We start from the raw sequence: 16,313 nt of genomic DNA, 5'->3' as shown, positions 1-16,313 counted from the left end.
CATCAGTGATGTGGATATAAAGACTAAGTGGATAAAGACAAATAATGCAGCCTTTTAAACCAGGAAATGACGACACTTACGATATTATGATATCCAAAATCTAAGAAATATCTACTCTCATACTACAGTATCGATTCATGCCTATAAAACCAAGAATTGAAGGACTTGAAGTAAACATTATGATGTGATCAGGAGGTCACAGCTGCAGTGAAGCCACAAGAAATGAGGGGGAATATTTGTGCCCAAAAAGTTGAGGAAAATCCAGGAAATACATTCAGCGAGACACTTCAAGCTTGCCACCAATGACAGAAGAACAGTGTGTACCGTCCATTGATCCTATCAAGCACTGATAAGTTGACAAAACAGCCAGCGACTGAATCATCAGTCACATCTGCTGCGAGAATATCTACTGTGAGGATCTCCAGCTGCACATCCCTGAAGCAAACGCACACTTTAACTGTAGGAGAACACGAGCAAATACAAGTGTGCGGTGACAGTATCAGGCCACGGTCACAGAAGTAGACAGGATTCTTTCCAACACCCAAAATAAACCTGACACCAGCCAACTGCTTTAGTTCATTGTGGCTGGTAAACACACGTGCTGGTGTTCATATGCCGGGAAGGACACCAACTTCCAGTCTACATAGCAGAGTGACTGGTAAAGGATCCAACTCATTAGTCAAAGTCCCTGCTGCACACACCGAGTGCATTTTGTACACCAGTGACTGGATATGGGAAATTTCCAGTCCAGGCAAACGTGGGCTTCAGTTTACGTGCGTAAAGGGATCGCTCATTCACTGGAGTAAGTTGAGGGAATAACCATGACTCCACACAGCGAGCAACACCATCAGAAAGTCGCCATGTTTCTGTTCACCTCCTGCAGAGCCAATCAATTAAACATCCAAACATGTGTGGACGGTAAACAAACATGCTGGGTGCTCTTCGACACCAAAACATGATGTTTACTGCAAATATATCACGTAACAGGTGATTACATCATCAACCTGATTTTTTTAAAGATTTATTTTGGCTTTTTTGTCTAGATAGACAGACAAACGACATGAATCGAACCTGGGCCAACGCCAAGGACTCAGCCTCCACTGGGCACATGCTTCGCCCCTTAAGCCAAATTCACAATACACGATTTTCACCCTGATTTTGCGTTGCGGAGACTATCGTAATCTTTTGAGTATTCATACCCGGCGACGTGTGTTTCTGTCAGCGGGAGTCTCGCCAACTGCATTACTACCTGTGTGTGCACACCACAAGATTTCTCCACCGAGCCCTCGCCAACAGAGCCCCAGATAACACGGTGACGTCACCAAACTACATTTTTTTTTTTACCATGGAGACAACACATCGTAAAGGCATGGATATTCTTTATTATCATGGGTCCAAACACAACACGCTCCCCGTGATCCTGTGGACGCCGCCATTGTTGTTGCTGCTTGCCGGCAGTGTTGCCAGATCTTGGGAGAGAAACAAGCAACCAGGGCTATGGAAACAAGCTCAAAAGAAGAGACGGATATATATATATATATAGATTTCAGAAACAAGCCCGCAACCCGCGACTACCAATATTTGTAAGCGACTTCACAAAAAAACAAGCCCAAAGTCGCGGCTAATAAGCGAACCTGGCAACCCTGCGGCTTTTCCTCCTCACATTTCTTCCATCCTGCTGCGTGCTAGTCTCGCCACCAGACAATCAGAGATCTCTGCCTTCTGATAGTCTGGGGACACTCTTTTCTAAAGTGTGTTTAACACACCGGAGAAAACGGCCGGCAACAAAGCAACGCCTCTTGCATTTTTTAAAAGGACACGCCCTCCCGGAAATGTGCGCTTCCCCTTTTCTCGTCTGCAAGGAAACAAACACACAGAGAGCTCGAAAATGGATGCCGAGAGATTTAACTCTGTTTTATCAAACGTGTGCTCAGTCCACAAGATTGTGGAAATGAAGGATTTACGTGACTTTGTTTAAAACTTTTAACGCAGTCGGACTATGTTTACAAGCACAAGAGTTCAGCGAGCCACCGAAGGACCGCCCTGCGGATTTACTACTGGTTCTGCAACGTAGGGAGTTTTTTAAAACTCTGAAATTGTATCCGTCCATCTAAACACAAAATCAGGGAGAAAGACATCAGTCTTTAGTTAAAGGGAAATTTTGGTTTATTTCAACCTGTCTATCGTCCTAAATTTGTTTCAAGTGACTAGTGACATAAAAATAATAGTTAGCGTGTTAGCCGTTAGCCTAGATACAGCCGGGGCGCATAGTAGCATCAGACCTGTTAAAACGTAAGTGAACGGGCAACCTTCAAGTGCAAAGTTAGTCCACTAAACAACCTTTTTTTCCACAAAGACCGCCTCATATCGTTAGGATAAATGTCAGAGAACATATAGAAAACGACATGTAAACATGTCGTCTTACCTTACCGGTGTGCTGCCATGTTTGTTTACCATTTAGCTCTGCTTTCCAAAGCACAGCCGAAATATCGCGAGAACAAGCAGCAACAGCTGGAAGGCAGAACCGGACAGTAGCCTGAAAAGTTCATTCATTTATTTTATGAAAGATTTATAGAATAATGGCTGACTTTTTGCCAGACTTCGACTTTGTGGAGGAGGAATTTGATTTTGCAGAGTTTGATGGCCGCCCTTATTTATTTGAGCCAGAATACACTGACGAAGAGCTTCGTGAAATTGAAGAACGGAGGGGGAGAGAGAGAGAGAGGCGCAACAGGTAGAGGAGGAGAGAGGAGGAATGGCTGCTGCAAGGCTGCGTAGCTCTGGAGATTGGTGGTGTACCTGTGAATGCTGTGACCCAGTGCCCACAGAAGAGGAATGCCTCTGTTGCAAGGAATGGGACCGGTTGCAGCCTTATTTTCAAGGTCTGGATGTGACCGAGGACGAGACACCTCCACCTGGAGTAGTATCCAGCTGGGCTTTATCTAGAGCTCGCCAGATATATTTCGGCTGTGCTTTGGAAAGCAGAGCTAAATGGTAAACAAAGATGGCAGCACACCGGTAAGGTAAGACAACATGTTTACATGTCGTTTTCTATATGTTCTCTGACATTTATCCTAACGATATGAGGCGGTCTTTGTGGAAAAAAAGCTTGTTTAGTGGACTAACTTTGCACTTGAAGGTTGCCCGTTCACTTACGTTTTAACAGGTCTGATGCTACTATGCGCCCCGGCTGTATCTAGGCTAACGGCTAACATGCTAACTATTATTATTATATCACTAGTCACTTGAAACAAATTTAGGACGATAGGAGACAGGTTGAAATAAACCGAAATTTCCCTTTAAGCAAAGCGTCTAAAGACTGACTTGTAAGTCTACCTGCGTGCTGACGTGGGACGTATCCCGCCTCTCATTGGCTGATGCTCTTTGTCAGTCTTGTCAGACTTCTCCAGTTTTCTAGCATGCCAGATATCCAGTCACAGACGAGGGGGCGACTTGCTCGTAGGCTTGTTCACACGAGGACTCGTCGTGGCAGACTATCTGCCGACTCACCTCCAACCCAAGGTGGCTCTCAAGATCCTCCACGACGTCAAAATCGCAGTGAAAATCATGTAATGTGAACTAGGCTTTAATGTACTAGACAATAAACAATCAGGTGATAAATCTGACAACAATTTTAATACTTATGAATGTCGTTTAAGTCATTTCTCGTGCAAAAATGGGGGAAATTTGTGATTCCAGCATCTAATATGAGACTATTTGCTTCTTGTCTCTGATTTATGCCGTTGTTGAGTGAGTATATTTGAATTTTGAAGCTCAGCTGGGACAAACCGTGCATATTGTATAGGCTTGGGCAGTATCATGGATTTACAGTTCACAAGGGTATTTAAAAATTCCCATCGTATGGTTTTAAATAATGTCAAAAACACAGACAGTCCCCTCTCTATTAAACTGATACAGAGATGCTGTATTGAGGTGATGTACTGTAGTGCAAAGCACACACCACCAGAGGTCAGTCTATCCTGGTGGAGCAGGCAGCTGAATTGAGGAAGTAGCGACTGTCAGTGGTGATGACAGCATTACAGAGTTGGTATAAAGCTGACCAGCAACCGCAGAGAGAGACGGAAAGGAAAAAACAGCATATTATTACATCTAACTCAGTAAATTAAGGGTTTATTTCTACACAGATGGTTTTTATGAGCTGCTGAGTTCGAAAGAATTATGTTTTACGATGAGTTAACAAGGTAATTAAGCTAATCTTAGTTCGGTGAAAGAAAGAGAGAGAGAGAGAGAAAGAGAGAATTCAGTAGGTGTACAGTAGAGCTGCCCTTCTTACCTTATATATACGACCCCGCCGCCGTGCTCCGCCTTGCGCTGCCAGCCAATGGGGACCTGGACAGGGACGGCCTGCCTCTCATCTCCCGCCTCACAGTCCTTTCCGCCATTCATTGCTCCACTGGTTTTACGCTCGACACCTCAGAGGTATATCTATCAGACATCAACCAGCGTCTTCGCAATGCACGTCATGTTCGTCTTCCAAAGCCGTGGTGGAGGAGGTGGTGGGAGGGTTGCGGAGAAGGGTAGAGCTGCAGGGTTATGCGTCGACGTAGGGTGGTGGGTGGGTGGTCGGGTAGGGTGAGGCGAGCTCACGGCAGACCCTACCCTTTCAGCTGCTTCATGGCTACAGTGCTGAATGCTGCGTGGACTTCCATTACTGCATCTTGTCGTTCAGAGCCATCCGACTCGGGAAGATGCTGGCTGAATGAGTGGGGGTCAGGAGTCGCTGTGCTTTCACAGGAAAGTCTATTATTATTAACTTTTTATCATTTGTCTTTCGCCGCTCAGGTTCGGTCCTTCAGTCAGACAAGTAGAGTGTGTTCAACATATTGGTTCCCAAACGCAGTTGGGTAGTGGTATTCCCATGGTTCCTGTGAGGGCAGAGCAGAAGAGGAATGTACATGAATTAATGGATCCATTTGTTTTGCATGAGTAAAAGTTCATAATTCAATCTGCTCTGGGAATGACAGACATTAATGGAATAAAGCCCTGTCAATTTATGACATCAGCAAAATGCTACATCGTAATTGGAAACGGAAGTAACTGGAGTAGGCAGTTATATTTTGGCGTCTTTGGGCAGAAATCATGTTAATATCAATATTTCAGAGATAGAGAGTAAATGTTGCTAACAGTTTAGCCGTCTGCTAACCGAGGCTAAAGGCTCACAGCTATGGTTTCAAGTTCACGTTTATGTAGCTAACATTAGCGAGAGCCTCGAATCACAGTGTGTCCTCCCTCTCTCACTCCTTGCTGCTACAAACCACCTCACCGGGGGGAGAGCAGGCAGCAGTTCTGGAGATGGACCCCAAGTCAGCAGCCACATCAACCCAAATCCAGCCAGCGCAAACCTTAGATCCAGGGGACCAGACAGCCCTGACGCCCCACCTGAACTGCAAACTTTCTGTTGCTGCCATTACACAGATTAGTTTAGGCACTGCCTAGGATTTTGTACAGTTCACGTTTAAAACAAGACCGGTACCTGGAATTTGCTACTGGTACCCGACGGTAGACTGTCTGTCTGCTTGTGTGTGTCTACTCATCTAGCAGTGACACTACACAACATAATATAGACCAGACGCCAAAACGATCGAGTAGATCGGCACTGCAGCGATAGTCTTAGCACACTTGAAAGCCGATGAGGGGCTATGGAGCTCTATGGCTGGCTTCGCAGCAAGTCTGCCTCCCATCTGAAGTTGGCAGAGCTCTGTTGCCAACCCTGGAGCTTCGTTTCCAGGCTTCGTGGCACATCTGTCTCCTGTCTAAACCTGGCGTTCTCACCCAGATGTAGTCTGAGGTACCGATTATTTGGCGCTAAAGGATTTACCGTGAATCGGTACTTGGTAGTACAGATGTAATTCAGTCGGTAACCTTAAAAGTACAGAGTTCAGTCCTCAATGCAAATGCTGCCACTGGCTATGAACCCACAATGACACCCGGCGCTGGGGGGTTAGTGCTGACCTAATTCGAGCTGCTACAGCTGCCGACCGAAGGTCCACCTCCCGAGCTGCTGCCTGCTGTTCTCCCAGGGAAGCAGTCCACAGTGGTGGAGAGCAAAGCGAAAGGACCATGGGGTGGCTAGCAGCTAATTTTTGTAGGGGTGACCCCGAACAGTCGACGATTCGGTTCGGAGAAGTCTGATTCGACTGCCAGTCTTGCCATCGCAAAATGTGGTTATGAAACAAGACCGTACCATTCTGACTATATGGGGGTGCTCACTGCTGCTGAACATCTTGAAGAATGTATTTGTTTTCTAGTAATTCATGATATATAGCCTATTCTGATACAAACATCAGCCTAGTTTCTGTTAATAAAAAACTGAAAATGACGCGTGCGTTTAATCAGTAGGCAAAATCATTACTATGCATGAATAAATCACCCAGTTGCTTGATCCAAATAAGTTGAGGTGAGTGAGTGCGCTGCAGGACCATCAGAGCAGCATCGAGGCCTACGGTGATTTACAATGGCGGAGCACATAAACAAACACTTTGGAGGAGGTATGTGCTCTCAAATCAAACTTTTTTGAAGGATTATTCGTTTACCTGAAGTGTCTTGAAACGAATTTCACCGCTGATTGTTTTCTTGACAGACTCTGATTTTTTATTTGGCTACTTTTTGTCCGATGTGGCCAAACAATTGAGCGCGGTGACACACGGTCCATGTGGATGAACTTGTATGAACCTGAGCTGATTAATGAAGTAACTTGAAGTCAGAAAGAAGGAAAACTGTTTCTAAACCTTTTGATGATGTTTTTGGATGTTTATTTGTGAATGAAATGGCAAGTTCTGACGAGTCAGAAACGACTCCTGTTGAAGACATGGATGAGGCTGCAGCGCGTCTGCGCTCATCTAGAGCATCATACCTTGATGAAGTGAAAGGAATAAAGAAAGATAAAATGATAACCCTTTTACTTTTATTATTATTATCTTATTGTGCCAACTGAAGAATTATATTTGTTTATTTGGGTGTTTTAGCTCTTTTCTCTGGAGCGGAAACTGACACAAATGAGCTCATTTATCAATGACGGGAAAAACAACATGATTTGGCGATTAGTCTGCTAAAGGAGAAATCTGTCAAATCAGATTCGACTTTGAAGATTCTTAGTCGGGGACACCCCTAAATTTTTGCTCATTTTTGGTCAGATAAAGAGAGAGAGAGAGAGAGAGAGAAAGCGGGACAAGAAGGATATGACCCGCAGACACCTCTACAATGAAAAAAGATTAAATACAACAATGTATGGGAAACACAGGGTTACTATATGAAGCGCGTGCATATGCTTGTGGTAGTCTGGTGGGAGAGCTGCCGCAGAGCTTAAAAAACAAAACGAAAACTAAATAAGAATCTAAAAATCATGGCAAAAACACTGCATAAATCATTTAATCATTTCCACTGAATCAAGCCAACGATGCCGATGTCGTGCCCCAGTCGTAAGGATTTCTCTCTGATAGATGTACGACTTTTACCACAATGCTACGTTCTACTGTTTACCTAACCATCGTAGCAGCACAAAAATAAAACAATTACAGCTGTGATGCCTTTCATAGTCGTAAAATCCCATGTGAGAGTATTACAAGCTGTAGTGCAGTCTTTTGGGGTTTAATAAGCCTTCAAATTCACAGATCTGTTACTCATACTGGATCATATTTCATGTCATATACCAGCGCCTGAAGCAACACACCCCCACCAACGCAGCTCTTTACGTTGTTTGAACGCAGGGCTGTTTTCGGTCTCAACGTCTGCTTGGGAATACCTTCAATACGAGGCTTTCAGAGTCAACGTTTTACAATGAACAACAAGATCAGGCTTTATATAGAAAACACTGATCAGTTCAAGAAATAATACGGATCAGGAAATCACTGCATGCATTAAAATGCTGCTAATCACAATGGCTAGACGACAAAAATCTGTTTTATTTTTTGCGCAGCAACACTGGCAGCTCTCTCAGACATTTCAAACACTGGTAGGGGCCCATCAAAGCTGGTAAATTGGGCTGAACTCAGTACGTGAGTGATGGAGCTCCATGCAAAGCCTCCTCTCAGCCGCCGGTGCTGCTGACTCATAACTGCCCTGTGAGCTGCTGAGACCGAACCCAGTGACACCACCACAGAGGAAGAGAGGGAGGTACGGAAGGTAGCGCTTGTAAAAATGAGGCAGCAGTTAAAACGTATGCTGTTTATCTGGAGATACGCTGCAGCAACAGTCGCATCTCATCATCTCAGGAGAGGTGCGTAGTGTCCTATCACAGAAACCACCACATCGTTAAAATCTCATTTCCCAGAAGCTCCATGTTTGGAAAACGCAGAGGTGACAGAGAAATTTCTGTTGCGTTCACAACACAGGAGACAAGGAATTATTTCTCCAACACGTGCTCAGTGCAGAGTTGCTGTTTGAGAACACCTCCGGCCGTGACACGTGTAACCTCTGTATTTTGTTTGCTCAATTCAGAAATAGGCAAGATGGGGTACGGGGAGTGATGTGCAGCAAAAGTCCTGGATCAGATTCAAAGCCAAGACATTCTGATTAAAAAATACATAGGTGCCATGGCCAAGTGTTTTCATCTTAACCTTTAGCAGAGCAACAGGATCTAAATCTACCACCGTGCTAATATGAAAGCACAAATTTAAATCCCAGCTCTCACCATTTTACTGCCCATTTCTCCCCCACCATTTCCTGACTCTCAAGAATGTCCAAATTACATGTGGTACCTGCTAATCTGTAACCTTTTACTGCAGGCTGATCTTTTTTTAAGATTATGTTTGTGGCCTTTTCGCATTTATTGTTCACAGAAGCAGGAAGGAGACGGAGAGACAGGGAGGAAGGACAGAGAGGAGCAGAGAGGTGGTCGAACTCGGGACATTGTGGGGACATAAAAGCTGACCAGAAATGCGGCATGAATTCAATTATTACTGCATTGAAAACATCTTAAGGTGGATATTTTATTGAAGCCTGACAGTAGGCTTTGCAGCTTGCAGCAGGGAAGATGGACCAGCTAAAACTGTGGGACACACAGCTGCTGTAGCTCGGCTGTCGATGGGGAACGCTGCCTCAAAACTGGAACTACACGTCAGGGTTACAACGGCTACGGATGTACCACATGTAGGGTACTGTGATTCAAATTGATAGCTGAGGGATTTTTCGGCAGATTAACATGAACAAAAGCAGATATATTTCAGCCTCGTCAGGATACAGGGCATCAACTGTCATTCAATGCAATGGAGCCAGCACTATAAAGCTTCATTAACTGTACAATACGTGTATGGTATCACGTTTACATTCCTGTTTCAAATGACACAGAGCAGAAACGCCACATTTAAGACTTCATAATAAAGTGTTGCACTGCTGTTAAGTACGCATGATACGCAGAGCGGTATGTAGGTTGAAAACATATTTTTTAATGTTTAAAGAAGGCTTTGATCCAACAATTCCTAAATTGAGCAGATCTTCAAAATGACGACTAATAAAAAAATCGCATCAAGTAGGGCTGATACCTTCTGGGTGCCAAATTGTCACTGGTGGCTGTCGTTACTTTCATGAGCGTTTTTCATAAGCGAAAACATCAGGCACTATTCTGAAAATGCCCAGCTAGGAGCGCCAGAGCGCTGAAAAGATGCACGGCTTTCTCAGCGAGGCACTTTGGTTGCGTTCAGTTGCCATAACGTGAAATATCTGCACAAGTAGACATGTCTGCACGAGGTAGAGCACTTGCTCTGGCCCTTGTTTTAGATGAAGGGAAGGCGGAAGCTCGTCTCTAGCCTCATTCAGTTGAGTTCAGTTTTTTAAACATTAAAATATCTGTTTTTGCATTTCCATTGTCATAAGCTGTCATAAGTACTAAGGCTGCAACTCATGATAATTTCATTGTCGACTAATCTGTTGATTATTTCTTCGATTATTCGACTCATCAAATGTTCGTCTGTCTCTCCCAAACCCCAAAATTATGTCGTCTTGTTTTGTACTCACGCCAAAGGGTTTTAGTTCACCATCATGGGAGAGCGTGTCAAGCTGCCAATATGTGAACATAAGAAGCTGCAATAAGAGTATTTTGGGGTACTTTTATAGTACTTTTCTATGAGAAATGACTCAAACTGATTAGTCGACAACTAGAATAGTAACCGATTATTTTAACAGTCAAGTAGTCATCGATTAGTCGAGTAATCGTTGCAGCCCTACTTAGCACACTGATTCGATACTAAAAGGTGAAGCTAGAAAGGACAAGATCCATGGATGATGAAGGTGCAGACGTTCCACTGCATTGACAGTGAAGAGGAAACACCACGAGACCTGTACGGAGCAGTGACGCATCTGATACCATCTGGTAACAACCCGGCCTACATTTAAGAGTACTGGCTGCATTAGAACTACCAAACAAAAGCCCCTTTTTTGCCCAATTTTCCACCTCGTAGGGTAGTCATATTGGCGGAACCCTTTTAGTTTGAAAAGCTGTTGAAGACTTGTGGGAGGAGCTGTTGATGACACCGCACGTGCGACCCACTGGCGGTGGATAAACAGGAAACAGCTGATAGCAGGAATTAGCGAGCAGCTAGTAGCAAGAGGGAAACACAAACCTGGCAGACACTGTAAAGATGAGCAACTGGGGAGACAAAGAATTGCGCGCCCTCCTTGTCCTCGCAAACGAAGAGGCCATTAACCGGCAGATGACGGGGACGGTGAAGGACGGGCCGACTTACGAGAGACTCGCCGAAGGACTGACCAGCCCGCGGCTTCCCTCCCACGTCACTGTTTACGTCACACGCTGAGCTACACGTTTTGTTACTTGCTCACGCCCCCCATTGCCCCGAAAAAGGTGCATAAAATGTTGCTGCCGTTTGTGGCGTACTTTAAATATGTGGCTTTCCCATTGCAAAGAATTAAAAAAACACACCGGCAACAGCAAAAAAAAACTATGGCAAGTTAATCTAGAGATAACATGCAGATTTTTAATTTCTGTGTCACCCGCTCGATTGGTTGAAGAGTCAGAATGTTAGTCGACCCCGATTTTACAGCATCACGCTTGATAAGCACACATCGCTATCACACTAAGCAACTGTGGATCATGTCTTATTAGTGCCAAGAGCGCATGTAGAGAAGATACTACGATTTCAAGATGCTGTACAATCACTGCTAGAAAAACAAAAGGAAACTGTGTAGCTTTGAGACAAAGCAGTGGAGGATCATTTTGGGAGTGGACCCTAAATTTAGTCCTGTAAATGTTCCCCCATGTCCTCGTTTTGTCCTTAGCATGTGCTGTCGTTGTCATTATTGTTTTGCCCTCCCAAATGATGCTGGGGAGGAATGCCCTTAATAAATGACAAGGATAGTAACATGAAGCCTGACGTCACTGCACAGTCACTGATGTCTGCGATTTGAGACGAGACTGCATTGTGTGGCACTCGGGACAGTAAATCTGACCTGTGTGAAAAGGTGAGAGATGAAAAGCGAAAGCAATCGACGATAATAAAAGTATTTCCTGTTTTAGGAAAAGATGCAGCACCACTGTTAACATATTTTGGGGGAGAGGAAGAAGAAGAAGGAGCCTTGCATGCGATGGGAATTCTACACAGCTTGGACTCAATCCAGCTGCAAACTTCATATGAGCAGTACGGAGCAAGAGTTAATGCAGAAGAAGACATAAATACAGCCACTGTGGACTTGCAGCAATGCAGCCTCAGAAAGGAAGAAAGAAAATGTTTAAGATAAGAAATCGCATCAAAATGACAAGTGGAACTGCAGCCAAAGGTTCCTGAGTAACTGAATTTGCAGTCCATTAAGGATGGCAGCTTATGTAAATGAAAATGTTCTCTCTCAATGTCCAAATTTGAAAGAATATGATCAGACAAAGTGGCTCGTGTGCATCTCATTGCGTGGTCAAGACGTCCCTTTCTGTCTGTCTTGTCCTGATTCTACAGGGACGTGAATGCACCCCAGCAGCAGCTCTTCATTTGCTGTTGTGATCATTGGAGTTGCCTTTAAGGTCTGTCCAACCCACAATCACGTCTAATTGTCTTGACTCATCCTGACCGGGACACGGAAACTTTTTATCTGCTGGCTAGCTGGTGCGGCAGCTGGTAAACTTCACCCGCTGACTCATGACTCAGATCAGGACGGGATCTTTAAATGATGACTGCAGGAGAACTGGAGTTTACCAGCATTTTGGGTTGTAGTGACGAATAAAGCTATTTAGAGCTATTTATTTCAGTCAGTTACTTAGTTTGTGTTATTGTGTGAGTTTGGTGTTTAACCATTTAAAATCAGACCGATCATATTTTGGATGATTGTGTTGCTATTATATGTCACCTTGATAAAGACGGTGATTAGGAGCTTTATCATGTAGTATGCTCCACGTAAGACAGTCTGGGCAACGTTTATGGTCACAAATGTCCTGCCCACTTCTAAACAAGACATTTTCTGTGCACTCAAATCTGCATTTAAAGACACTTAAAATATCTAAAAATGTGCCAAGAAATCAGGGTCTGGCACACACTGTCAAATAAAGCAACACAGGGTTGCAGCGGTATTACATGTCATCTTCCATGTTTAGGGAGTTTATCATGTAGTATGTTCTATATAAGGCAGCCACAAATGTCCCTGCTTCTTTTGTGCAGGATGATGCATTTAAACCTGTCCACTTAAGATATCTAAAAATGCATTAAGTAACAAAACATCAGGGTATGTCATATGCCATCAAATAAAGCAAATGTTTAGGAAGTTAATGACGCACTATACTCTATATGAGGCAATCCAGTGCACGTTTGTGGTCACAAATGTCCCTGCCCACGTCTGTGCAGGATGTTTCTGGTGCATTTAAATCTGTGTTTTAAGCTTAAAATACCTAAAAATGCAATTAAAGCCAAGAGAACAAGGTCTGTCACATGCTGTCAAATGAAGCCACACAGGATTGCAGCGACATGTCATGTCATCTTCCGTGTTTAGGAAGTTTATCATGTAGTATGCTCTATATAAGGCGGTCTGGGACACGTTACTGGTCACAAATGTCGCTGGCCACCTCTGTGCAGGACATTTTTGATGCATTTAAATCTGCAATTAAAGCCACTTAAAATATCTAAAAATGCATTTGGTGCCAAGAACTCAGGGTCTGTCAAATGTTGTCAGGATTACAGCAACATTTCATTTCAATGTTCAAGAGGTTAATCATGTCACATGCTCTGTATAAGGCAGCCTGGGGCACGTTTATGGTCACAAATGTCCCTGCCCACTTCTGTGCAGGACATTTTCTGTGCATTCAAATCTGCATTTTGAGCCGTTTACTCAAAACCTTTACCTAAAAATGCAATTAGCGCCAAGAAATCAGGGTCTGTCAAATAAAGCAACACAGGATTACAGCAACATTTCATGTCATCTTCCATGTTTAGGAGGTTAATCATGTCATATGCTCTATATAAGGCAGTCTGGGGCACGTTTATGGTCACAAGCGTCCCTGCCTTCTTCTGTGCACGACACTTTTGCTGCATTTAAATCTGTGCTCTATGCTTAAAATATCTAAAAATGCATTTAATGCCAAGAAATCAGCGTCCGTCACATGCTGTCAAATAGAGGGCTGCAGTGGTATTACATGTCATCTTCGATATTTAGGAAGTTCATCACATAGCATGCTCTACTGACTAGTTAGTCTGGGGCACGTTTATGGTCACAAATGTCCCTGCTCACTGCTGTGCAGGACATTTTTGGTGCATTTAAAGCTGTGCATTTAAATTATCTAAAAATGCATCCAGTGCCAAGAGAGCAGGGGCTGTCACATGCTGTCAAATGAAGCAAAGCACAGAATAGGTACCTGCACAAAGCATGCACTGTTTATGGAGCATAATCCTGGACATGATAAAAGGACAAACTGTGCAACACCAAAATGTAACAGCAGTGAGCCCTGCTCTCCTGTCACTGACCCAAGACATCCACCACTGCTCTCTCCAGACTAGATTAAATCCATTAATTCTCCACCTAGCATTTAAATCTTGCTGTAACCCCACAGAGCTGGCTACAGGCTAGCTTCAGGGGTAAATTAGCCATATTGTCCTGCAGCAGCCTTCAAAGTTGACAGCTACACAAGTTGGCTGCGTCGCGAGCTCCATGACAAGACTTTTCCCCCAAATGTGGAGGACATGACAACCGCTTGTGTACATTACCAGAGCAACCATAGGTGCCTGAGCGTTAGATAACAGCCAATTAGCCTGGTGAACATTAGCCAGACTGCTTATCAACTGTGCCAAGTGTTGCTTTATTAAGCCACAGCCGTGTGGCGTTCAATGTTTGGTTTGTGACGGGGTGAGACGTGCGGCTGCAGCTCCACCGTGTGCGGGCCTCGGCGTGAAGAAGTGGCCGTGTCAACAAGCGGGATCAGTGCTGTGTGCCTGTGCTGTTTGATGCATTGGACACAGCATCTGAACTAGCTGGGGGGTTAGCATGCCAAGCGTCAGCTGTCTAGCTACCGTTACTTGGGTAAGCTAGCCAGCTAGCTTGTTGTAACGAAAATGAATTAGAGGGCGAGCTCGGCTACGCTAGTAACGTTTTAGCGTTTAATTGGCGAAACGAAACCGCCACCGGGCACGTTGGGGACCCGCAGCCCAGATTCCGACTCCATATTGTCGAAGTAAAACGCACCAAGGCCCGCGTTGGGGTTTCGAGCCAAGGGGGCCAGGCAAGGCCAGGGCCAGGCCGAGTTAGCACGGGTTAGCTTAGCATGCTAGCTAACAGCCGTGCAAACCCGTTGCGTTTGCAGAGAGAGAGAGAGAGCGAAGAAGAAGAAGAGAGAGACGCTTTTCAGGCACTAACGTTTCTGTCTGCGTCAAATCAAACCGTAAACAGCTCCTTCTTACCCGGGCATCCCTGCGAATGCATACCGGCACCGAAACCGTGACACGGGCGAGCGGCAGCGCGTTTCTGACCTTTGGAAAAATAAGAATAAGAAGCCTACCCATTAGTTCTCTGCCTCTGCTGGTTCTCCTACACTGGGATATTGGAAATGATGGAGAGCCGCACTGCGCATGCGCGGCAGGCAGGCAGGCAGGAGCAGCCAGCAGATGGGAGAGGTGATGCACGTTACCCCCAGAGCTCACATACATAAGCTCTGCATGGCAAAGAAAGTTGGGAATGAAATGGTGAAATGAGTGACTCACACAGGGATGTAGTGATCAGTGAGGCTCCCACAGTGAGGTCTGGGGGCCTCCAGGGGCCCCTGAGCTTCACCTAAATAGGGAATCATCCTGTTGTTTCACTTATTTGACTTGAATCCTGCGACAGAATAAAAGACAGTGACCTTTCTTGGGGAAAAAGGGCCGCAACTAACAGTTTCTCACATATTTGATCAGTTGTTCGGTCTCTAAAATGTCAGAAAATGGTGAAAAATGATAAAAAATCAGTGTTTCCTGAAGCCCGAGATGACGTCCTCAAATGTCTTCTTTTGTCCAAACACATAGCCATTCAGTTTGCTATCACAGAGGAGGAAAGAAACCAGAGCATATTTACATTTAAAGAGCTGGAATCAGACAAATATGATATTTTTTCCTGAGGAAATTAGTTGATTAATTTAATAGTTGACAGCTAATCACTTCAATAATCAATAGTAATATGCTATTACAGCCATGATAAACTCAACTACAGGTAAATTATGCTTTATCCACCAACATTCTGAAGACATACAGGTGACACAGAACACAAAGTGCAGGAGCAGTTTTCGCTGACTTCCAGAAACTATCTAATAAACACCGAAGCACCCAGCGAAACAGAACTGACACTGCCATGTTTCTTATTGTCAAACTCGTCCACTTAGCAACAGTAACTAAGGAAGTGGGACTTAGGATTGGTAAATTGGGCCCCGAAGAACACTGCTCAGCCTTGCAGCCAATCTTGTTGACATCACACCTTGACCTGGAAACAAGGTCAATCATGACTTCTTCTGGACGAATTTTTGATCCATGGAGGTTTTATATTTGGAGCAAAGAAAAACGGCTTAAAAAACCGTGACGTCATCACAATGTAAAGTTGAACTGAGCAGGAATTTGTGGGCGGGGCCAGCAGGAGATACGCTATTGTGCATATTCAGTGGGAAAGCTACATGCTAGAGACAGAAAACTAGCTTTTTATGTCGGGGCTTCAGGACTCTTGGATCACTACGGACGAGCAGTATGGAGATATTTTGTGGTTTCAATTATGTGTTTCTGGACGTTTGAATCTGGGGCGCCGTCAGCCTCCATTAGGTGGAGTTGTGTTGCTACCTCCTCTCCCCTTGGATCTCCTCAAGTGATGTGAGGACTCTAAAACTTCACCTGAGCCTCCCTCGGCATATGGGT

The 16,313-nt window shown here is 44.5% G+C and overlaps 1 protein-coding gene across 1 annotated transcript in view; it reads right to left on the bottom strand.

The window, feature by feature from the left end:
- The window catches only part of mbd5 (methyl-CpG binding domain protein 5), a 41,193-nt gene extending 26,202 nt beyond the window's left edge, over positions 1–14,991 (bottom strand). The window contains exons 1-2 of the mRNA XM_033616213.2: positions 14,939–14,991; positions 4,295–4,886 (exon numbers count right to left, since the gene is read on the bottom strand). Of these exons, the coding sequence (XP_033472104.2) occupies positions 4,295–4,407 (113 nt within the window). The 5' untranslated portion in view covers positions 4,408–4,886; positions 14,939–14,991. The remainder of the gene's footprint in view (positions 1–4,294; positions 4,887–14,938) is intronic.
- Between the last annotated feature and the right edge of the window lie 1,322 nt (positions 14,992–16,313).

Source organism: Epinephelus lanceolatus, chromosome 24 (genome assembly GCF_041903045.1).
Source record: "Epinephelus lanceolatus isolate andai-2023 chromosome 24, ASM4190304v1, whole genome shotgun sequence".
Classification (NCBI taxonomy): Eukaryota; Metazoa; Chordata; class Actinopteri; order Perciformes; family Serranidae; genus Epinephelus; species Epinephelus lanceolatus.
Note: the sequence above shows the minus strand (reverse complement) of the source record. Positions and strands in the feature narration are given on the sequence as shown.